General features: G+C 40.7%; 1 protein-coding gene across 4 annotated transcripts in view; it reads right to left on the bottom strand.

Annotated features, from left to right (window-relative positions):
• CHD7 (chromodomain helicase DNA binding protein 7) overlaps window positions 1-24634 on the bottom strand; it is a 173135-nt gene that overhangs the window by 45104 nt on the left and 103397 nt on the right. For all 4 annotated transcript variants that reach the window (XM_060128597.1, XM_060128598.1, XM_060128599.1 and 1 more), the window contains exons 4-8: window positions 22239-22380; window positions 17037-17174; window positions 15704-15769; window positions 9583-9638; window positions 3144-3258 (exon numbers count right to left, since the gene is read on the bottom strand). In XM_060128597.1, coding sequence (XP_059984580.1) covers window positions 3144-3258; window positions 9583-9638; window positions 15704-15769; window positions 17037-17174; window positions 22239-22380 — 517 coding nt within the window. The remainder of the gene's footprint in view (window positions 1-3143; window positions 3259-9582; window positions 9639-15703; window positions 15770-17036; window positions 17175-22238; window positions 22381-24634) is intronic.

Genomic DNA, 24634 nt, shown 5'->3' with positions numbered 1-24634 from the left:
ATATTTTGGGTCACGGCAATACACAATTTATATTCGGCAAGTTCTATTATATTAATGGAAATGCTACAATTTAGCAAAATCACTCCCCATGAGGAAATCAGACTTCTCAGACTTTGCTAACTGGGTCTTTTGATTACTGTGTGAAACCTTTTCACTGTGAGAAAATGTTTAAGAATATTTTAAATGCAGTGTGACATTATAATTCACTAATGGGCCATCCAAAAGGCTTGTGCCACACAATGCATCTGACATTCTTGAAACCACAGCTTGCAATGAAGACTCAGAGCCATGCACAGTCAGGGCTGTTGGAGTCTCACAACTATTGGAGTTGTCTGATGCCTCAGAGCATCATTTGCAGAGTGTTATTCAAAAGCTAAAAACGCTGAGACCAGTGAATTCCATATTTTGGTGTGAACAGAGCTTATGATGGTTGGTCGTCTTTGCCAAGCAGTATTAGTACCTCATTTGAACACAGTCTTGGCGTTCATCTAAAGTGTTCTCATGATTTATTTGTACTGAACATAGAGCATTTGGCTAAAACTCGTAAGGATAAAGAAATGAGGCTGGAAAAATTGGGTTCTTTAGCCAATATATTAACAACCTTTACAAAACTAAAGTAAGGCTGCGTACCTGCAAAGTTATCTCATGTAAAAGAACAGAATGCGGCTCAAAAGGAAGTTACAGGCTAAGCCATACTCAGAGTCAGACAAGTTAGAAAAGACACATTATTATGTGTTTCTAGAGATTAATTTATCAGTAATATAACTTCATTCAAATGCCTGGCAAAGACATATTACAAGCCACTTAGATACTCTTTGTATCCCCTGAGTTGCAGGTTGAAGGGCCGTTTGGTCACAGTTGGCTTGAGGATAACGAACATTCCCTGGGCCCCTGGGCCCACTTACAGCACCCAGTCTGGATGCTTTGAACTGTGAATTATAAAACAAAAGCCAGAAATACCAGAATGTGTTTCAACTGCCTCAGGCCTTTACACAGAGTTCACGACGAAGGCAAAAAAACCTTTGAAATGTTCCGTTAATTTAAAATGTTCATATATTAAATGCACTGGCTTTGTCAAAGCTTCTAGACGTAGGTACACAAGATCTATGTATTATTCATATAAAGCATAAGCACTAGAACTTCCCATAAACTAGGCTCTTCTGATAAGAGCTCTAAGACAACTTGCTCTTAAACAGAATCTTTCATTACTGACATAAAATCCTTAACTTGACTCCTAAACACGTTTATCCTTCAAGCGAGCCATCTATGCCACCATGCGTGTGACATAATGTCCAGTTCTGATAATCTTTTTGAGTAGAGATTTTAGTTGCAGTGACTTAAAAGGAAGCCTAAGGTGAAACAGAGAATGCAAAGGTGGTCATAACTAAAAATCCCAAAGAAGCAGAACCCTGGGGTACCTGAAGCCAGGACCATCTACGGGACATGACAAACAGTGTGTGTGGTGAGCAGGGGGTGGGGGTCGGGGGGTGCGTGTGTGTATGTAAGAAAGAAAGAGGGGAAGAGAATTGGTATCCTTCTCTGTTAACCTTCAGATCACCTCTTCAGACTCAAGTTTATGCTACTTCCATTCAGGACAAAACTTGAGATCTCTAGTTGCCAAGTTACCAGCAAGCTAATGTATTTCAGCCTTGGTACAGGTGATTCCCAGAGACAGACTCAAAAAGGTAGACTACACACCTCGGGCCGGGCCCACGTCCCTGAAGGGCATCCGACTCCAAGAAGCACAAATAAATTTAATGAGCAGAACCATGATTTAAGGAGCAGGGTGGGGGTAACCACTGTACTCTTTCCGTTTCCTAACACGGATGCACAAAAACATCAGTAGAACGTACAGTGTCTCTTTCTAGGAGGAAGCTAAGGATTTCAACTTGCCCAATATCACGAACATTTAACTTCAGTTTCATTAAGGGGCATGAAAAACAGAACTTCCTAGTATTTTCTCAGAACCTGTCCTTTCAAAGAAAGAATCACCTACATATTCCCCAGGACACGAGGGAGTGAGTCCCATCCAAGCACCTGCACCCCTTGGTGCTGACCACCGCAGGCAAGGAGGCTGGTGCTCGGTGACACGGGCACATCTGTCTAGCGGAATCCCCTCCGCCTCATTTCCCATCCAGTGCAGATCTTACAATAACGCCTTTGGGGGCGTGGAAATCAGATTCCAGGAGAACCCAGACCTGTCACCTGAGGGTATAAGGATTGACTCTATGACATAAAACTACGGAACTTTCTTCGGTCCCCCGTTCCCCCCATCTCCAACAAGGGGTCGGTGTGTGTGAAGTTGGTCGTGAAGCAGGTATTATTTTCCATCAAATTTCACACTCTTTACAGTTTGCATTCTGTTAATTCCCTTATGGAGAGGAAAACTATAAATCAGCCAATTTAGTCTTTCAATGTGAAGGTTTCTCTTTTATCTGCTTCAGGCTGTAAAGTGAAAGCAAATTGGTGGTCACAAGCCCAGGGACCCCAGGAAGCTCTCTGTGAGAGCATTTTGTCCATGTAATTGACTACACTGGAGGGGAACCTGGCACTTCGTAAAACATGCAGGACTTCTTCCCTGCCCTAGGTATGGGTACCTTCTCATCATGATTGATAACCTAGGATAAAGGGGGGCAGGCAAACGTATCAGAATATTATATCAACTCCTGTACCACAGCGCGTAATCTGTGAAAAGGAGTTCAGTGAAAACTCTCTGTAATTAGGCACTGACTTGAACAGAAGAAATTTGTCACACACCTCCCCCAACAGAAAGAAACTTTTATATCCTAGAACTCATACTTAATACTCACTGTAGCGTTTTTACCCTGCTAAAATCTTAATAGGACTTTTGTCTACTTACTTTTTTCACTGTCTACTAACTGTATTTTCATTACAAGATTTAATCGTACCATCATATTTCCACATAATATCATAAGGACCAGTATCTTCTAGAACTAAGCAACAGGAAGAATGAGAAATTTCCTGTTTACAAATTATTTTAGCAATAACCAGTTACCGATATGCAAGTAACAGCACCGAATGAGGCAAACTAGTTTTTCTTAATAATATACTGACCTAAAATTCAAAATTCAGAACATTTTAAAAATGTAAATACTTTAGAAAATTAACCAGGTTTTCCATACCTCTGAAAGGAATTTGTTCTGGCCCTGCTTTGCCTTAAATCGTTTAATCTTTTGCTGAATTCTCTTATCTTTTTCCAGATCTTCTACAGATGCCCATTGACAATGAAGATAAGAGCTAAAAGAACAAAATAATATCCTTGAAACAGGTAGAAGATAATTAATCTTTTATTATACATGCTCATTATCATTCCCCCCCCAAAATGAACTAAACAGATAATTAACATAATAACCTGTTTAATTACTCACAGAGGTTGCCAAGCCACGTTCAATATAACTACTAATGTTTGAGAATAAGAAAAGAAAATCAATAATAATGCCTAAAATTTGCCTTCTGTCCTGAGCCTGCAGTTCTCTTACCCACTTCCCATTAAAAAAAAAAAAAGAAAAGAAAAGAAAAGGAAATGACCTAGTAACAAGCTGTTTTCATAAGTGAATGGATTACACTTCAATACAAAAACAATTAGCACTACAGGGTGGCCTTAATTATGAATTTGTTTTGAGCCTTTTATCATTAATTGAGAAATAAAAGGTTTTTGTCAAGGTAAAAGAATTCAAATTTAAAAGAGCGAAGGTAAACCTAACTCCCTCCTTCTACAGCTGCTGGGCAGCAAAGGGCCACCACCAGCTCTGGAACTCCCTTGTCCCCAACCAGCTCCTGGTCAGTTCCAGTCTCCCAGCTCTGAGAGGACTGATGCCCCTTGGGGTCCCTTGTGACTCTTTCACTCCCTACTGTCTACCCTCTTCCTTGCACTGGCTAGTCTCCTCCCGTTCAGACCTGCCACAGGCCTGTGCTGAGCATTTGCTGTGTCTTCTCTGACCTGAACTTGAATACTCCCCACCCTTCCTTGTCCATCCCCAAGACTCACTGGTATATAGTTACTGTTTTATGGTACCTCTGACATTCTTTCGTTTGGTATTTCAATATTCTTCTGTACTATCATCCTCTCTCTGCCACCCCCCCAACCCCCCTCCATGGCCTCGACTGTCTCTTGTTTCTCTTTCTGGTGATGACATTAAAAAGAAATGAGGTGCTTTCACAATCAAGGTACCACTACTCTTAGAAATTATGCAGCCACTATAAAATCTCTCAAAAAATAATTAACGATATGGAAAAGGCTTCTGACATTAAATATCACATCATTTGTATTTATGTAACGTCTAATATGCATTTTCATAGGTAGGATTGATTTAGTCCTTCTACAATTGACCAAGGGAGATAAGGACTTTAAAATACATATACCTTGTACAGATATGAATTGATAGAAACCCTGCGCACAGAGGGAGAGAGAGAGAGAGAAAACAGACTAGACGAAAATGCATCAAAATGTTAGTAATGATCATTGTGGGTGGTAAGATTGCAAGTATTCCATCTTCTACTTTCAACTTGTAATTTCCAAATTTTCAATAAATAATTTGCAATACTGCTATAACCGAAACCAAATATTATGAAAATCACCTAGTCTAGTCTCCTAATTATTGGACAGAAAAAGGCATGTGTGCAGTCAGCACCCTTGTCTCGGCTGAGGTGAACCTGCCGTAAAACACTGCCAGGGTGACCACAAGGGAGACACAGGCACTTGAGCAGCTGGGTCCAGCCCTGCTCTCCCTCTTGGAAACTGGGCTGAAACTTTCTGGCAGTGGCTCTGCTTTAACTCAATGGAGAAAAACCACAGGCTTTTTGCTCTAGGATCAGAAACAAGGCAAGGGTGCCCATATCTCCACTACTATTCAAAATCATATTCCAGGCATTAGCCAATGCTATTACATGAGAGAAGACAACAAGAGGAGTGATAATTGGAAAACAAGAAGTAAAACTATCTTTATTTGCAGATGCCATGACTGCATAACTGGAAAACCCCAGAGAATCAATTAGGAAACTAATTCAAATAATAAAATAAAATAATTCCGTTATGCAGCAGGATATAAAATTAACAGACAGAAGTCAAATGTCTCCATTCACACAAATAACAGCCACTTAGAGGAAATCGCATTAGGGAAAAACCTCTTTTACGGTATCAACAAAGACAAAATCCTTAGTAATATATTTAACAAGAAGTGTGTGCAACTTGCATGAGGAAGCATTTAAAACCCTCCTAAAAGATACGAAAATCAAGTTGAACCAACTGGAAAGACATCCTTGTTTTTAGATAGCATGACTCAACATCATAAATCATAAATTTGTGATTTAACACAATGTAAATAAAAATATAAACAACCATTTTAATGGAGTTAGACAAGTGAATGCTAGATTTATATATAAAAATAGACACGCAAAACATCCAGGAAAACACTAAAAAGGAAACATCTTAGGAGAAACTAGATAAATCAGATATTAAAATACACTATAAATCCTCTACAAGTAAAATAGTGTGCTACTGACTCGTGAAGAGACAGAGCAAAGGATTAGAATAAGTAACAGATATGGATACAATAAATATGTATCTTCAGTTCATGATAAAGATTGCATCTCAAATCACCCGGGCAAAGATGGGCTTTTTAATAATGGTGCTGGAACAACAATATTTGGAAAACAATAAAAAAATCAGTCGTGCTTTACCCCATATACAAAAGAGTAAACACCAGTGGATCAAGCACCTAATAAACAGAGAAAATGAAACCATTCAAGTACTAGAGGAAAACATGGCAAAGTCCTCTTTAACCAGGGGGTAGGAAAAGGCTTTCTAACTATGATTCAAAAGTCAGATCCTATAAAAGGAAAGATCAATAAATCTCAATATACAAAACACTTTTTAAAACTTACAATGCTATAACCAACAATAAATAAAGCCAAATGACAACGGAAACTGGGAAAAGATAGCTGCAGCATATAACACAGATTAAGGACTAATATCCCACATATATAAAGCACTGTTAAAAACGGAGGGAAGCACAATAGAAAAATGGGCAAGAGATAGGAACACATAATTGACAGAACAAGATACAAAGTGGTCGTTACATTTATGAAAAGATGTTCTAAATCACTCACAATAAAAGAAAATGCTAATTAAAACCACACTGAAATACGACTTCCCACAAAAAGTAAAAATAACAAAAAACAGAACAACAAAAAAACACACCACACTACACTGGAAAGGTTGTGGGGAAACAGGTGCTCTCCTACATTGCTGGTAGGAATGCAAACTGACACAGCACTTCTGGAAGGGAATTCTGCGATGTCTAACAGAACTACATTTATGTATGCCTTTTGATCTAGCAATCCCTATTCTAAAAATTCACCCTGAAGCTATGCCTCCAACAATTCGCAAATACACAGGCATGAGAATATATATGGCAGCATTATCTGTAACTGTGAAATATGAGAAGCCATTTACATGCCGGCATACCCAGGAGACTGGCTGGATAAGTTATGACACAGCCATGCAAAGGAGTACTAGGCAGTCGTAACAAAGAATGAGGAAGACGCTATGAACTGATGTTGAATAACTTAGCATACGTACTATTGTGAAAACAGCAAAGTGCAAATGTGTACTGATGCTATTCCTTTGTGTTTAAGGAAGAAGGGGAAATAATAGTATCTATCTGCACATTCATGCCAAAACTTACAGGAAGGATAAATGAAATGGGATTAATGAAAAGGTAAGTTAGGAATGAGGTGGAAAGGAAGGGAGGATGGCGTCTCTTCTTTGGGCATCATTTTGCGTACAGTTCTGACTACTGAACCGTGTTAATATTTCATGAACTTGGAAAAAAGCAAAAAGCAAAAGAAAAGAAAATCAACAAGGATGGGGGTGGGGGCGGCCTACAATGGAATCCAAACACAGAAACTAATGAACCAAACTGAGTAGCAAATAACATTGCACTGAAGGGGGTCGGGGAGGAGGACTAACCTGAGGAAATACGGGAAAAAGCATTTAGCCTCTACAGCATCAGGCTAAAGACAGAAGAACTCCTAACAAATACTGAATGAACGCTAGTTAGCAGGCTTCTTTTTCACAGAAATATGGTCTAGTAATTCTGAAAGCACTTCCTATACACCCTAGGGTTAACAAATAAGAAAATATACTATGGGAAACAGGAGCCAGGTTTCTCATAGTCGAAAGAATGGAGTTATTGATATTGGAAGGGGAAAGAACAGAATGAACCCTGTGGTACTGAAATAAAATCGGAAGTATCACTATAAAGGCACTGGTTTTCCTTGTTGGTAGGGAGGTAGGTAGACAGACGTGCATGTGAGTATATATAACAAACATATATGTGTGTGGAACATATGTAGGTATATATGTCATACATACATACATATCATATATACACATGCACGTGCATGCCCTTCCTAGCCCCATCCACTGAGAGGTCTGGAAGCAATGACCCCCCCAGCAGCAATGAGCACACCTAGTACCCAAATCTTGGTTTCTAAATGCCCTTCTCCAGTAAAAAACAACCAAGGCTCCTTAGAGAAACGATCGGTTCCAGGACTTAAATAGGGAAGTTGCAAATGGGTTAGGAACATCCTCTGGTGCCAGAAAGTAAGGAAGAGCGCGAAGAAGGATGGGGACAAGACAAAAGGAAGGGAGGAGACAGCCTGCAGGGGCTCCCACCGGCCAGATCTGGGATAATGTGAGCAAAGTAAGTAACGGTAGGACGGTAAGGAACTATGACGCACTGAATGAAAGAAGACTCCGCAAGTCCACACAGCTATAAATAAGCAGACAGGTAAGAAGGTAAAGCTCTTCCTAACAGCAGAAGCCCGACCAGTAAATTCAGGAGGAACAATGGAATCGTTAAATCACCACTTAGCGACTGTCATGCGTAATAGTCTCAAAGCATCTTTCCACAAGATACTTTTTAATTATAAGAAAACCAGGAATTCTTTGCACTGTTTTTGCAATTTTTCTGTAAATCTCAAATCATGTCAAAATGAAAGGTTAAGAAAAACTTTTAATTTTATGGAAACGTTAACTTCCCTTAGATCTCGATAACATCAGAGAGGAAAGCTACTTCTGAGCACTGCTTTGCCTCATCTCACGTGACCGATGGCAGACAGGTGGCTCGCCTCCCCTGGCTGGCAGCAGTGGCACCTGGGCAGGGAGCCCGGGCCCAGCTCTGGGGCTGTGCGCAGGCGACTTGAGATGGTTCCCACAGACCGAGCGCCTCACCTCCCACAGCCACACGCTGACCGGGACGGGTGCCTGTCTCGTGGTGCCACTTCCTGGCAATCGATACTTAAACTTCTGTGCTTTGAGTGTGATTTGATCAACCGGCCAGAGAACTCTCTGTCTCTCCGGCTTACTTCGTTTTCTCCTCCTTATCTGGTCTTTCCACTCTCCTTATAAGACGATCTGAAACCATGCCATGTGCATAACTTGCACATGTGTAAACTCATCGTGCTCTGAGTACAGAACGATGACAGCATCTAATGTTTGCTGAGCATTTTTCATTTCACTGAATTCTTACAGTAACACTGGTAAGAGACTCCTTCATCTTTTTACCTGGTGAAAGGTTTTGCCCGCAAACGTCAGAAATGCGTCCGTTAATTAACACAGTGCCAACTGCAACGGGGGGAATGACAGAAACCACGAGGCCTGATGCTTTTATTTTCGAGGGTAGGGTAAATTTTCTTAAGCTGTTCTGACAGCTCCCCAAAGCCTCTCTTTAACCCTAGAATTTATTAATACGGTACTTGAGTTCCTTGCCTCAAAAAGCTTAAAGTACATTTAAAAAGTTTACAGTACATTTAACTTTTATGTTATCAATAAATATTTCTGTCCTTGTTCTGTGATTGTTATTTGTCCTCCTCAGCAGGATGGCTACTGATGCTTCCAACGAGGTTGCCTCGTCAGAGTGTGCCTGGCCCTAGTATCCAGCTTCCATCTACAGTCAGAACAACTCACAGTGGTTTCTCATGCAGTTTTCTTAAGAGTTATGCAATTCAAATTCACTAGACAAAAATCAGAAATGGAAACGGAGCAACAAAATCATAGCTCACTGCATTTCAGAACACGAGTGATGTCACGATTTCCTAGAGCCTCTGCCTGAGAGCAGAGTTCTCATCTCGGGTGCCAAGCATCCCAGTGAAATATGAAGGCAGGGAGCCCCGCGGAGCAAAATTCATTCTCAGAGTCAGGCAGGTATGATAATACTTTCCTCACTTTTCTGTTATTGTATGAGCTTTCATCCCCTCTAAAAAGAACTTCTTGGTTATACACAAAAGCTAGTCAGCCTGTACACCAATTACACATTTTGCAGAAAAATAAAGTTGATAAACTATCAAAGATGGAAAAGTTAGTAGGCAACGGCCCAGATGGCACTGAATAAACCACACCAGAATTTCCCCGGTGCCAATTGTTTTAAAAAAAACTTCCTGGTGCGTGCGTGCATGGAAAAAAAAAAAAACAACAAAACTTCCTGATTACCTTTTAAAATTTGGTACATTGAAAATATATTCCTCCATGGAAAAAAAAAGAAATCACAATGTACTTACAAGTTTTTGTATTTCACGTAGAACTCCTCAACTTCTACCTCTTCTCCAGATTCCTTCTGCAACAGAGGAAAATTTCAGGCATGCACTTGAAACCATCTACTAGAATGTTCCAAAGTCATGATTTACTCCCGTGTGGGCACAAACAGGCATCGCGGAAGCGGCACAGGGCGCTCGCTCCTGGAAGGATGAGCATGTGGTGAGCTGCTGGGAGGCCAGAGGGATGAGGGCGGACCATGCGCGCTACCCGATGGGCTCCGGCTCCTCAGACGTGCGTGGCTTTAGCTCGTCCCTAACCACATGCAGCTTCATTCACAACAGCCTGACCCCAAATGTGGCTTTCTGCCAAACCCACAGTGCTAAGTAGACGTCAAGTGCACCATTTTCTCAGGCAGCAGCCAATTAGCCACTGCTCTCCTGAATGCCATATGGATTATTTTTGGCCGCCTCATGGCAACTTTACATGGTGGGTTTTGTAATGTTTTAAAATATTTAAAAGACATTTATTCCTCCATATAGTTAATAACGCTAAACAAGAAACCATCTAAATCTAAACCTTGTTCCGAGGCTGTAATTTCAGTGTATCACTATTCACAGTTTCAGTTTGACTCAATGGTACAATTAAAATCTCTCAAACAAGATGTCACATACACATAGCAAGCCAAATAAAATTAACACTCCAACTACGACACCGAGGTGAGGTTAAAATCGTGACCCATCAGCAAGTCAAGGGTGCAGCGGCGAGATTATCTCGAACGTCTCCCCTGGTCCTGCCTATTGTAATGTCTGCAGAAGATACCGCACATATAATATTTTAAGCATCTCTTTCAATATTTTTTTTTCCTCTTGGTTGTAGGCTGTTAAACAAGTTGTAGTATGTAATGTTCTTTTGGAACATTTGATCAGATAAATCAGGGATGTAAAAAAATCAACACCACTTACAGATGTCTAGAGATTGCTTTTACACTCTTACAAGAGTACCTGCCTTGAGGGTCACATTTGGCTGCTAAACTGCCTCAGAGGTGCCGCAAAGAAAATTAAGGCAAGTCAGAACACAGCAGAGGGCGAACAAAGGAGCAGAGACTTCTCACTGGGTGACAGCCTGGCACCAGATCTGCTCAAAGAGCCTAGGATCAGCCTCCATCCCCAATCTTCGACCTACTGTCAAAGACTGTGAGCTTAAAACTTTTCTTCAAAAGTCTCCCACGTATCAGTTAAACCTAAATTTTAAGCAGTTTTTCCATCTGCCTAGAGACCACCAGTAAGAAGACAGGATATTCAGGAGAGGGGTCGAAACCCATTAATATCTGATCCTGCCCTCATGGATCTATAAACGGTCATCACCCTAAAGCAGCTTCTTAAATCCACGTGTTCAGAAAACCATCTGTATCCCCAGATTTTCTTTTCTTAAATTATTTTTTATTGGAGTATAGTTGCTTTACAGTGTTGTGGCATGTCCCAGACTTTCAGGTGTCCAAGCTGAAAAGAAATGTTTGCTGGGTACCCTCAAGAGCAGGGATATAAACCTGCAATCACTGTAGAGGTAAATTCTGGTCGATTCAAGCAACAATCCATCCCGAACTCGCCTGACATTTTTCTAGCCCTTAACATTACCCCGTCCCACTCCCACATTTCAGCAACCATTTCAAGACACATTATCTTTGCACAGAACTGGAGATCACAGTAGAAAGGCAGAGATAAGACTGTGGTCAGCCGAGGAGAATGGGGAACCAGGGTGAGCCTAGATCTCGCGATGCTTCTCATAGCATATCAGGAAATTCAAACCTCGAGTGGAATTCAAACGTCTGGTCTACTGGTTTTGCTTTTTTGATGTTAACTATATTTCTTTCAGTTCTGAAAGAGTTTTTCAAAATTACTTACCTTTGAGGTAGTAAAAAGACACGCTTTATCCTTTCTATGTTCTGTTATCTCCTGATTTCCTTCTTCCGGATCTTTCCTCCCGTACTGTCCCCTTTCCATCTCGTTCTAAGTGGCCTCACTGTCTGTAACTTCTAAGTGGGCCTCAAAGCACACAGATCAACTCTTGAACAAAGGGGCAGTTTTCATTCTGTCTCGATTCTGCTCCAGAAAGTTCCGACTCTTAACGCCATCAGCTGTCTGCCCCTGACTCTCGTGAACACCCATTTTCTCATCACGATCAGCTACGCCTCTGGGGGTGTGCTGTGGAGATCTCAACAAGAGAGTCTCAGGCTGTCTGGGAGGAGGTGATCAGGTTCTGAGACCTCATTTAGTAGCACCTGGAGCTTGTAGAGAACTGTCCCAGGACCTATTTCTCTTGGATGTCCCAAATTAGAACCCTGTGCTTTGTTTAACTGACCACACATACTGGATCAGCTTCTTGCTCCCAGAGCTGTAAGTAGAGAGCTGTAATAGAGCTGTTTTGCCCTTCATTTCATAATATTATCACGCTGGCCTCTTCTGCTTTACTTAGGGCAAAACAATTAACAAAAGTGTGTGCATTCCTAAGCTCTCAGGAGCATCATTTTAATTACGCACTAAACGGCAGTCGGTTTGACCAGACTCTCTTGACAGCTGAAAACAGCCCCAGCCTCTACCTCCCATGCCCCAGTGTTCCGAAGCCTTTCCATAATGGGCATATCCGATGCATAACTGAGTCAAGGCACTATTTCTGCAGGTGTGTGTGTGTGCACGCGTGCACGCGCGCACACACACACACACCACTCAAATTTATTTCTAGGACAGTTACCGTTAAATTTGAGAGTCCTCTAAAGTAATTTTATGTGCTCGATAGACTAGTTTTGAGAAATGTGTGTATCTTTTCATTCATGAGACTCCTAAAGCAGTCTGTCAAAATCCTTACTATTCACATGAAATTGAAAGTTCCAAACATATTGAACCATACTTGTTCCACTGTTCACTTGAAACAGAAACCTTGACCAGGCACTAAATCAACTCTTCTGGTCACCTGGATTCTAAAACAGCCGTTCAGCAAATGATAATCCTGTTGGCCTGAAAGAATGAATGACCTTTCCCAAGCATCCTATTACTAAATTAAGCAGTCACACTGGGGAAACAAAGCTAAACTGTAGTGTGAAAAGGCAGAAATTTTGTTAAACAATGCACAAAAGAATGAGAAAGCGCCTTGATAAAGGTAACAATAAAGCAAAGGTATGAATCCATTCCTACTTCTGGCCCAACCTGCTGTATATTCTACCAGAGATGCCAAATCATACTTCATTTAGGAAGAAAATAGGACATAATAATACAGAATCCACTTTCAAAACTATTTTTGACCTTCTGGTACAAAAAGGATTTGAACTGTTTTCCCCCAAAGACAGATGGCTCAAAGCAGAAGGGGCTACATGATGACCAAATGTGGAAAAGAAGAAAATTAACCTTTATACAATCCAAAAGTCCATTCTTAAAATCTACCTCGAAATTCAAATACAAGTACCACCTATGTCCCTTGCACTGGGTCTCACGCACACTGATTTGGGTTTAGAACAACATAAGTGCCTGAGCCATCCCTATGTAACACGCGGTGCGGAGTTAGGGAGGTTCTGCCGGATGAGTTCTGTGAGTTTGCACGACTCCACCGTAACGGCTGATGCTTCTCAGGCTACAGTGACGAGGTCAGCTGATCGCAAAACCCGTTAACTGTCCCCACTATGTGTCGGCACCATGCTGGGGAGGCTCTGAGCCCTTAACCAGTTTCCACAGTGCTGCCAGTGGGAGACAAAGGCACCTTCTCACAGCCATGTCTTCCATTATTCATGGTAATAGGAAACAGACCAGCAGGCATAGCTAGAATCCGGGGGAAAATCTCAAATTTCCTTTTGCTTCTATCTGCTACACTTTCCTCCAATATTACTGAAGCTGATAACTAAAGTAACTATTTGGAGAACATGAGCAGTTTAAAAAGTTAGCACCTGCTAATGTTTACAACCTTCTAATGGTTTTCTATGGCCCTTTATGAAATGCCACTAATCTACAAGCGACTCAATGGGCTCCATACCTCTTTCTTATTTTAAATCATACCTCAAGGCATATCTCTCCTTCCAGAGGAAATTTCCCATTAATTTTCTCCATCCTAAAATTCACCTACTCAACAAATACTCTACCCTCAAGTACAGTTACAGTGATTTTTAATCTCCTGTGTTAAGATAAACCTGGTCATCTGTAAGTGGCAGCAATACCTACTCCTCAACTGTGGGTACCTATCTTTAAAGGGTTGGAAAGAAAAAACAAAAAATGCCCTCCGGTGGGCAAAACAGAAAGAAAAAGTGATGCCCTACATCATGCGTAGTCTAAGCAGCTCTGAATAACAGAGCTAATTATAATTTGCAACCCCCAAACCTGCTGGGTATGCCTGCTGAAGCACTATCGGTTGAATGAAAATTATTATATCCCATCCAAACCACGTGCTATTTATTCAAACAAGCCACTTCAATTCGCTGAAGGGGATTATTCTTTAAAGTACACCAAGCATTCAAATTTTGCCATATACCTACAATTCACAAGTTAACAGTTCTAGAGTCATTAGAAGGACAAAAATGCAACCTTTCCAATTAGTTAAATAGTGCTCATTTCTGCTTGAACGGGTGGGAAATTTGGTTGAGATTTTATGTTCATCAGAGAGGAAATCCTCAGGTTCAAAGAGCTACCAGATAGACACCCCATACACTCCCACTACCTACACTCATTATGAAAATATCTTGACATGTTGTTCTTGATTATTTTTGTTTGAACCAGAGTTTTATCTTCTGATAAAAATCTATACTTTGAACAACACAATACAAAAGCAGAGAGTATTGGAGCAAAGGTAAAGAGCAGTTTACGGCTGGTGCAATACCATTTTCAAGGATCTCTAGATAGTATCTGAATAGTCAACGTTTCCTGTTTGATAAACCCAGAAGCTCACTTTAAATCTCATAATTCCTACATTCCTCATCTCTCTCCCTGGAAATTACACTTTGTATACACTTTACATCTTTAAAAAAAAAAAAGCTTATTTTACATGTCAAAACAATGAGGTTGTCTTCCACACACCTTGAAAGCAATAAAAAGTAACAACTCTGCCTTTGACAATGATTCAAGCTAGAAGACAGTCACCTATGTCTAAAGGAGACCATTTTCTAGAGACACCAAACACGGTTTGCTGGAATATGTAAATGCATCTGGATGCCTACGTGCTTCTTCAAAGTAAAGTGTTTTCTCAAACTGGGCAAGAAGGGTGGGAGGAAATGGGGAGTCTCCATCAGTAAAAGAAGATGCAGTGTTCCTGGAATTTGTTGTCACGGCGTGTATCTGCCCCTCAGTGACATGGGCACCAGGCTAGTGACAGGTACTTAGGGCTTACCTTCGCGGATCAGCATGAATTCCGAATAATTTGGAAGGATAAGTCACATTATCTTCAAAAATTACACTGAAAATAGTTCTGTATTTCACTTCTGCGCTAACAAAAGAATACTAATATTTCAATTGCATATGAAAAGTATGAGAAAACAGCTACTTGCTAACATGATAAAGAGATCTTCCGGGGGGTGGGGGGCTGGGGTAGGGATCTCCCTAAGAGAGATGAGAGATAGATTCATGGTCATGATTTTTCGGAAATAATATTTATGAAAACGGCAGCCTACAACTCTAGGAGTCCTAATATATTTCTTTTGAGACGTTTGAGTTCTTGCCTACTCTAAATGGGGTAATAAAGCACTGATTGTTTGCTACATTTTAATTTCATTTTGGGCTGAACATCCCAAAGATTGATATTGGACTAATAAATCAGACAGGATTAGAAACATCACCAGAAGTTTCATTTTCAACAGTGAAATTTTTTTTTTTTTTTTTTTTTTTTTTTGTGGTACACGGGCCTCTCACTATTGTGGCCTCTCCCGTTGCAGAGCACAGGCTCCGGACGCGCAGGCTCAGTGGCCATGGCTCACGGGCCCAGCCGCTCCACGGCATGTGGGATCTTCCCAGACCGGGGCACGAACCCGGGTCCCCTGCATCGGCAGGTGGACTCTCAACCACTGCACCACCAGGGAAGCCCAACAGTGAAATTTTTAAAGGAAATTATAAAGCAAAAAATAATTTAAGAGTCACACACACACCACAGGTTTTGATAGCTCTACACGGTGCTTACCTGTTTTTTTACTGAACGACTACTCATAATTTTTTCTACCACTGGACCATCTGCATCAACAGATTCCTAAAACATAAAGTGGAATGAATGAATCCAAACAGAAAGTATTTCATTCTAAGCTGTAAAAGCAAGAAATCATTCCCTTTTGCACCTCCTTCCATACCCTTTAAGTTCATACCCTTTAAATCACTGGGTACGATCACCAGTGGGGAATATGACTGAAAAGAACAAAAATCTCCCTTGCAGAAAGGCAAAAGGAAGAGCTGTGTTTATTACTTCACGATTATGTGGTTTAATTGTGTGGACTAGCATGGGTCCCTAAAGCCAAGGAGCGTTCAGAAATTCCAGCTGCTAAGAGAAAATGATCTCTGCGTGACAGCAGAAACATAACTTTTCCTCGTCTGGACCCATGGGGTTAATATACTCATCATTCTGTTATTGTAGGCAGCTTTTTATCTATGGAGGTCACATAAAACGCTATATAACAACAGAGCGCAAATTACCAAATAAAATACAAAACTGTATTTAATATATTTTTCAATGGGTTACCAGTTTGTTAACTAAAGCACAGTAACAGTAAGAAGAGGGCTTTTGTGTGTGTGGGGGGAAGATCTTCACAATAATCAATCCTCCATTACTACCCATACTTTATACAAACTCTTTTATCCATCACTTACATGGCACAGAGAATAAAGTAGGCCCTGCTGGGTACTACAAGGCAATAATTTCATAAAGGGGCTCTTACAGTGCCAAGCAGCAGGAGACAAGCTTGAGTGGTGTATTAAAGTCCCAGAAGCTACGGCACTGAACTCTCCGAGGTAAATTCAGCCTCCTTGCATCCTAGGTCTGCCTCATCCTCAACAAAGACCATTAATTCTCCAAAATTGTGTCAAATTACATATCACAGGCTTGTACAAAAATAAATCCCAGTGAACGGGGCTTTTTAAAAGACACTCCTAAAGGACTAATTTCCCATAGCGTGTTCACCAACACGAGACGAATGTTCCCAGCTCAAAGTCCGACGCTTCTACTGAACTTCTCAGATTCCAGCTATAAAATTTCCAGCCCATCTTCTGATTTTTTTTTTTTGTGGTACGTGGGCCTCTCACTGTGGTGGCCTCTCCCGTTGCGGAGCACAGGCTCCGGACGGACGCGCAGGCTCAGCGGCCATGGCTCACGGGCCCAGCCGCTCCACGGCATGTGGGATCTTCCCGGACCGGGGCACGAACCCGCGTCCCCCGTATCGGCAGGCGGACTCTCAACCACTGCGCCACCAGGGAAGCCCTCCAGCCCATCTTTTGAAATGCACACGAGAACTGCACAGGCCACTCACCTGCGGCTCCGACTGCGAGGTTGTGGAGGGCGAGTCTCTCCCAGCAGCGTCTGCGTCATCGGCCTCCTCGTCGGAGATCTTGAACTCCAAGTCCTCGGTGTACCGCTTTCTCTTCACCTGCCTGCTGGACCGTCTCTTCTAAAACGAAAACCCAACAGCCTGGGTTTAGAAAGCTGCTGCTCTCCCCCTTCTCAGAATGGCACGGTACATTTATAAAATAATAATCGTAAAGAAAAGCTGGTGACTTTAACCCTGCAAATCACAGAAGATATCACAGTGGCAACAAATATAATGGAAATGGGGGCAATCTGAAACCAGGCGCCTCGGCCAGCGATGGCCCTGCCACTCCCGGGTACGTGACCTTTAACTGGGACATGGAAGTAACGATACATCTTCCTCCTCGTTCAGCCGGTAAGTTGCTCAAACGTGAAGGCAATACTGAAGCTGGGTGATGGATATATAGGGGTTCGTTATACTATTCTAGTTTTGTATGTTTTAAAAATTTCCCCCACAAGAAAAAGTCAAAGAAAGTGAAGGCATGAGAAGATAATTTGTGAATAATAAAGTTCTAGATAACTATTGTTACAGTAGTATCCAAGGTTCTAAAACTATCTCAGAGACCCAGTTAAATAGAAAGTTTGTATTTTCATCTTGGTCCTGAAAGAAAGAGTCTGAACATTTTTAAAGAGCTGAAGGACTGAATGGCAGAATTTATAATGAGTGACTAGGAAAAGGAATTTAAAAAATTTTTTTTACTGCACTGATGAAAATGTGAAGGACTGTTACTAGCTAGTATTAATAGGATTATTGGCAAAATGGGCCCGCTCCCACCCAGTGGTCAAAATAGAACGCAGTACACCTTTGCAGGACAGTGTGGTCAAAACGTAAAACACGCCCATCCCCCTTCCCAGCAAGCGCACGTCTAGTAAGCTACATGACGCATCTGGGTAACATCTAGCAGATAAATGGTTAAGTAAAAAGAAAAGCAAGTCAAGTAACAATAGCTAGCTTATAGTTCTAAGATTACAAAAAAACCTTGTGTATCTATTTGTATGCGTGGGTGATAAATATATAAACTCCTCCAGAGAAACATACTGTAAATCCTGTTTACTTCCCTACACTCAGTGAATATTTGCTAAAAAATGAATGTATACGGGTATGTTTTCAATAACAGAAAAAAATCTGAAAAGACACAACAAACTGTAATAGCTATTAATTCTGGAGAGTGAAATGAATGGAGCAGAAAAAAGGATTCTGTACTTTTTGTTCAAAACAATTCTAGATGGCTTGACCTTTTTGATATAGAAATAGTTTTGTCAGTTAATTAAAAACAGACAGAAATAACCTTCTCATTAATATGTGTATGTGATGACATCTCAGATAACTCTAAAATGACACGTGTAAATTTTAAAACCCTGTTCAATTACAACTCGTGGGTGAGTTGGCAAAGCACATGGAAGAAATAAAAAGAATACTGAGAAAAGTAACACTGATACTAACTGTTCTCTAAGAATTATGAAATAAACTCTTCTGAAGAGCCTTTCAAATTTTAAAGTTGGGATAGTAGGGCAGAGAGAGGCAAATCACCCTGCCGTGCAGACCTCAGGAGGGACGGGCATGGGACCTACGGGGCACAAGTCAGGACCAACAAGCCCCCGTGCCATGTCTCAAAGAATGGGAACCACTCAATTTTACTGTATTAAGTTTGTGTTCGCCCTGCTCTCAAAGGGGATGTGAGACAGCTCACATTACGACTGTGTATAACAGGACCGTCAGACGGGTCATTCGAGGCTGTGAACTCAGCCCTACAGCCAGGGCTGCAGAGGCACGATGTACCCCTCTGCCGGGAGGTATCTGGGAGCTGGGTGGGGACATCTTATTAACAGACTTCCTAGCGGCTCAGACGAGAGGGAGCGGTGATGTGGGCCAAAGGCTCCACCTCTGACCCTTCTCTCCTCTCCAGCCCCACACAGAATAACCAGTTCCACGTGGAGGTGACACCCAGGCCAGAGGGGGTCCTACCACCGTCCATCTTGCCCCACGTCACCAGGGGCAGTTTGACCTCGGGGGTCCAGGAGCTGAGTGCCCACGTTAGAATGAGGCCAGGCTCTCACTGCGTGACCCTGGACGAGTTCCTTTAGGGACCTCAGCTTCCTGGTCTGTAGACTAGGGGTAATGATAGTAGCTGCCTCATCAGTATACTGTGAAGATCTCCTACGAGAATTCATTGAAAGCACTTAAAACAGTGCACTTAAAGGGACATGTTAATGCCAAACGCAATTAGTAGGATTACAGTCATCAGTAACTAGCTCCACCTTTCCAAGGGAAAATCAGAAAGCAATGAGGCTCCGAAGCCGGCTACGTCATGTGGCTTCCCTCCTCTTTTCCCAAAGCTGATCTGGAATAGCTCCGCCTCTTCTGCTCACTTCAGCATTGCCTGCTTCTGGCTGTCAGTTTCTTTAAGATATAAAAGCCTATTATCAGGAACAACATTTTAATTTGGTGAAATTTAGTATAGTATCTGTATTTCTTTTGATATATCAATTTAACTAAATGGAAATGGATGAATCTACAGTTTCACCTTTCCGTCATTACTGTAAGGAGAATGGGCTACTAATGACACAACTGTGATGTTTCATCAGGTTTCCATGGTTGGGGCCACACTGCCCTAGTATTCTTGCAGCACAAGTAACTAAACATCCTTGGACAGAGTCTAAGCTTGGACAGAGTCTAAGACAAACCTACTTTACACTAAATCCCACTCTGATATTAAAGAAATGTTCCAGTACAATAAAAACAGAGACTTCTGTTTATTTTTCTAATAGAAATGTGCATATTGGTGAATATAATGTTTATAACGGAAGTCTCCCCTCATATCAACTTTGTGTTATAAATCTATGCAACAGTGATAGGGTTAGTAATAGTGGATACAAGGTCACTTCATAAGAGTAAAAGAAACCCCAAAACACAATTAGAACTCAACCTTCTGAAAGTTTTAAATGTTACATGGCTTCTCTGCCTTCTAAATAATAATTGATCTTAAGTTCATTTCTTTTGGATATCAAGGTTCCTTTCCCAATTTCCAAACATAAAATAAAATTATTTATCACATAATAGGCTTTTTATGGTCTGTTAAAACTATTGTTATTTGAAACATTTGGGGGAATCAAAATAAAATATAAGAACTGCATTTAAACCAACTGCATTGAAAGCTCAAAACTTTTGAATTAACACTACAATAACAGGTCAACTTGTTAAACTTGGATTGTTTTAGAAAAGTTTCATATAGTTAAAACAGGTATGCTGAAGAACAAATTTAAATGTGTTACCACAATCTCACTGTTGTAGTACTTTGTGACACAAACTTTTCAGTTTGTTAAAAGAAAAAGAAAAAAAAAAGACATGGCATTTAGTAACGTTTAAACAAGTTGATCATAAAACTCGAGAACTTTAAGCCCTTTACGCGTGTGCTACAGGAAGAAATACAACAAACAAGCAGTCAGCGTCACTTCCTGTGTTGCTGTGATACAGAAGAGACACTGAGAAACATGGACCTGTGTGTCTACTGATATTAGCTGTCTGACCCGTGACAGTTCAGCACCAGCCAATTAGAAAGGATGCCCGGATGTCCATTTGCATTGATTAGCATTTTTCTGTAACTGAAATGCAGAAGGAAAAAGAAACACCACTAGTATTTCATAAAGTCCATTTGAGTCTGTGTTAATGCAAACAGACTTGTAAAAAACAGCAGTGTTTGTGAAAGAACAACAGAATTTTCTTGACTTGTGTGACAGTCTTCTTAGTATTGTCCAAATACTACTGCACAAAGGTCTTAGTTTAAGCAAAAGCAATTCAGGGGAAAAAAAAAAAACACCTGTGGGCATAAGGAATAAATTCAAAATAATTAAAAATACTTTAGTTTAAAACCCCCTAAACAATTTTTTAAAAGATAGCTACTTACCTTCCCAATATCTTTTCACTGATATGGAAAGTTAGAGGAAATTACAAGATTAACTCTAACTGCCAGAGTTTATCACTATGTTAGTTATAGAACCAAACCAAACTGAAACACATTCATTTACACACACACACACACACACACACACACACACACACACACTCACTCACTCACTCACTCACTCACTCTCTCTCTCTCTCTCTCTCTCTCTCTCTCTCCCCCCCCGCCCTTTCAGGTCCTCTAAGGTTACGTCGTTCTGTGAAGTTATAGATATCAGGGAGTTCTAGTTAAACCCACACACACAAAATCTATCTGAAATTCTTTAGCACAGAGCTGTATATTGCAAGTACTTTGTTTCTAACTTTTAAGCAAATCAGTAGGTACAGGGAGAAGTACTGAGAGTGCACCAAACCATTAGAAAAGGTCAAACCCGCTTCCAGGGGCTGCTTGCTTTTCTAGCAGGATCCTCAGTAACTGCTCCTTGGTAACTTAGATGTCATTCACAGAAGCCACATTCCCAGCCATCCCAGAGGACCAAGCTGGCATGCTTCCAGGGAACGTAACAAGGAAATAATGTTTAACGGTCACGTGTAGGGGTCCCTTACTTACTGTCCAATCAGCAAAGGCAGTGTACTTTACGCACAAGAACCTAAATTCCTGATGTTTATTTCAGGGCCAGTTTTTTTGACTGATTCCTATAAAAGTCTCCGAAAGCCAGGAGACTCTAACACTGGCAAATTGTGTGGGGCTGCTGTCCAGAAAGTCACTAACTTGTTCAGAAACTTTAGGGTTACACAAATACATCTCGACTCTGACCGTCAGATGTCAGAAACCTGAAGACGAGCTACAGATTACACTGGGACTTTCTGTTCTGCAAAATAAAAGAATTGACAAGGAACCAAACTTAGCAGAAAATCAGAAATGTGGGTGAAGCTTTAAATGAACCAACATATTAAGACTATGTTAACACTAACATAAACATCAAAAGATACATGTACAGAAATAAATGAAGAGTCTCAGTTTTACTTATCACAGAGTCAAAGATGGCAAAACCAAGAAGTCAGGAGTTTAATTCTGGGTTGGCCCCCCCAGCTCTCATCACTATGGATATAATGTTCCAGGCGACAATAAAGCCATCTCTACGGCAGCTCTATAACAAAGCCAGGGAGGTTCAGTGCACTCGATATGCAGCTAAAGTTACCCACGCTAAACAACCACAGCTCGGGATCAGAATAATGTATTACCTGAACACCTGGGTCCTCGTCTTCTTCAGGAGGAGGAGATGATGGGGGTGTTTTGTCTAAGTCTGAATTCTCAGAACCTTCTGTTTTTCCCTTGTTGGCCTTTTTCTTCAAAGCACTTGCTTCTGAATCAGGTTTCTTATTACTAGAATTCAAAGTGGATCACTTAGTGTTCACTTTTTAACAAGGTTTTTCGTACGCCCCACGCCTTATATTTCCCACATCAATATCCCTAAAGTATCGATAACAATTGATAAATCAATGCACGTGGGCCATCGAGAGTTAAATAGTACTCTCAATTAAGTTTTTACAGCAAAACCCCATACTGATGACCTTCAGCAGATATCTGACCTAATGAAAAACTGCATGCAAAAACTCCTAAAACCACACAGAATACATTTGTCCATCTAGACAACGCATGATCCCTGCCAATACACCAAGCCATAATGAAAAACTGGATTAAGAAATCATTTTGCTATCAACTTTTTAAGGTACCAGAAGATGGTTTTTAAAACTGTCAAGGAACACTAGAACATAATGATCATTTCTTCTGTGTCTCTTGCAGATAGTTTTAAATACTCCTGTTTAAGTCCTTTTCTTGACCAGTACTACTAGGTGTCCTCTTTTATAACATTCAGATACATTTTTATCCAATTTATAACCTTTTAAAACATAACAAGATATATAGCAATTCCTCTTCTACATAAATTTATTTAACGCTGTATCCTTAAGTAAAAATCAGCTTGATTTTGGTGCTAGACTTCTTTTTTTTGAGGTAGTCACGATGGCCTTTTTTTCAAAAGCTGGGTCTCCAAAATACAGAAATATAGCAAAGTGACCCCAGCAATTCAAGTGCGCGTTCCATAGTATATTTCCATCAAATGTTAATAGGATTTGAATGTTACATAAGTCAAAAGACAAGAATGAACTGTAAGAAAAAATTTTTTTAATTTAAGTTTACTATCACCTTTAGAACCTTTATTTGCCATTCTTTTAGAATGCACACTTGGTGCTGCCTTCCATACCAATTTCCAAAACCCAGCCCCAAGGGTTTTCTAATATTGATTATTACCATTTACTATCCAACATTTCAAATAATCCAACCTCAGTAATAATTATTTTTACTATTTCAAGAAAGCCTAAAATTCTAATAAATTTTGAAAAGAAAAGATACATTTCTAAAAGCTTTGAAAAGTTTATTTAAGTTTGTAAATTCCTAGAAAAGTATGCTGTCAGAATGCACTAAACAGTATTTTTTCTCAATCCCAACAACTACAAAAGGAAAAGAGGCCAAGATACCAATATGCTTTTATTTAAGTAAAGCATGTCATGTAAAATGTTTCAAAAGTACTTAGTATAATTACAACCTAAAAGGCATTTTTGTAATGAATAAATACAATATTTGATAAACTAGTCATTTTCAAATACTCAGAGCTTGTTTTTATTTTGTTCTGTTAATATCTGAGCCTAGTAAATGGCCACATAAGGAAAAAACTTACGACAATTCAGATTACAGCAAAGCAGCAGTTAGGTTTAAAGAGTTCTTTTTAATTTACAAATAAATAAATAAATAAATAAAAGGAGTGTCCTAAAAACTTCAAGCCCCCAAAAGATCCACGGAAAGCATAATATTTTTTAAATTAAAAAAAAAAAATCCATACAACAGTTCTTCATCCAACTGTCCTAGTGTTTACGCTACACATGGACAGAAGTCTCCCCTACTATGAGGCTCCATTTCCAGCATTTATTTCCGCTCTAACTGCCACAAATTATACAATACTACAGCTGAACGCTGGGCCCCTTTCCTTTCATCTGCACGCCAAGAGCAATCAGATTACCCTGGTAACCAGCGGTCACATGACCAGCACCTGCTCTTTTGGCTGGATGCCACTGACTAAAGCCATCTGCTTCCCTCAATCAGCTTTCAAACATTCTCAACACCTGCGCTGCAGTGTTTTGTGGTTTCTTTTATCAAATCAGTGCAAAACTGCTTCCAAAACTTTACATATTTCTCAAATTTGTTTAAATCAGAGGTAGGCCTGTCACGGAGCTGAACCACTGCCAGGTAAAGAAAGCTGGCAGCAGATCCTTCCCCAGTGCCCTCTCCACGCCACAGTGAAGGACACAATTTGATTTAGTGGGGTTCCTGCACCAGGGGTAAACTGTCCTACGGGAGAAAAAGGCTTACTGCCTCGGGGCCCGCCAGAGCCCAGGTCTGAGGAGACGTCAATCTGCTGGAGGAGAGAGGTGCTAATGATGTTCCGTCTGTCCCAAGGATGCACTCTGTGGAACCTCCAAGAACGTGCAAAGTCAGACAGGACCTCTCCAAATGCCCGGACAAAATGCCTGTAGCCAAGGGAAGCAACCACCCCAGTTCTGATGACTGGAGGATTTCTAAA

The sequence above is a fragment of the Lagenorhynchus albirostris genome, chromosome 17, assembly GCF_949774975.1.
Source record: "Lagenorhynchus albirostris chromosome 17, mLagAlb1.1, whole genome shotgun sequence".
Taxonomy (NCBI): Eukaryota; Metazoa; Chordata; class Mammalia; order Artiodactyla; family Delphinidae; genus Lagenorhynchus; species Lagenorhynchus albirostris.
This window is presented reverse-complemented; position numbering and strand designations above follow the sequence as displayed.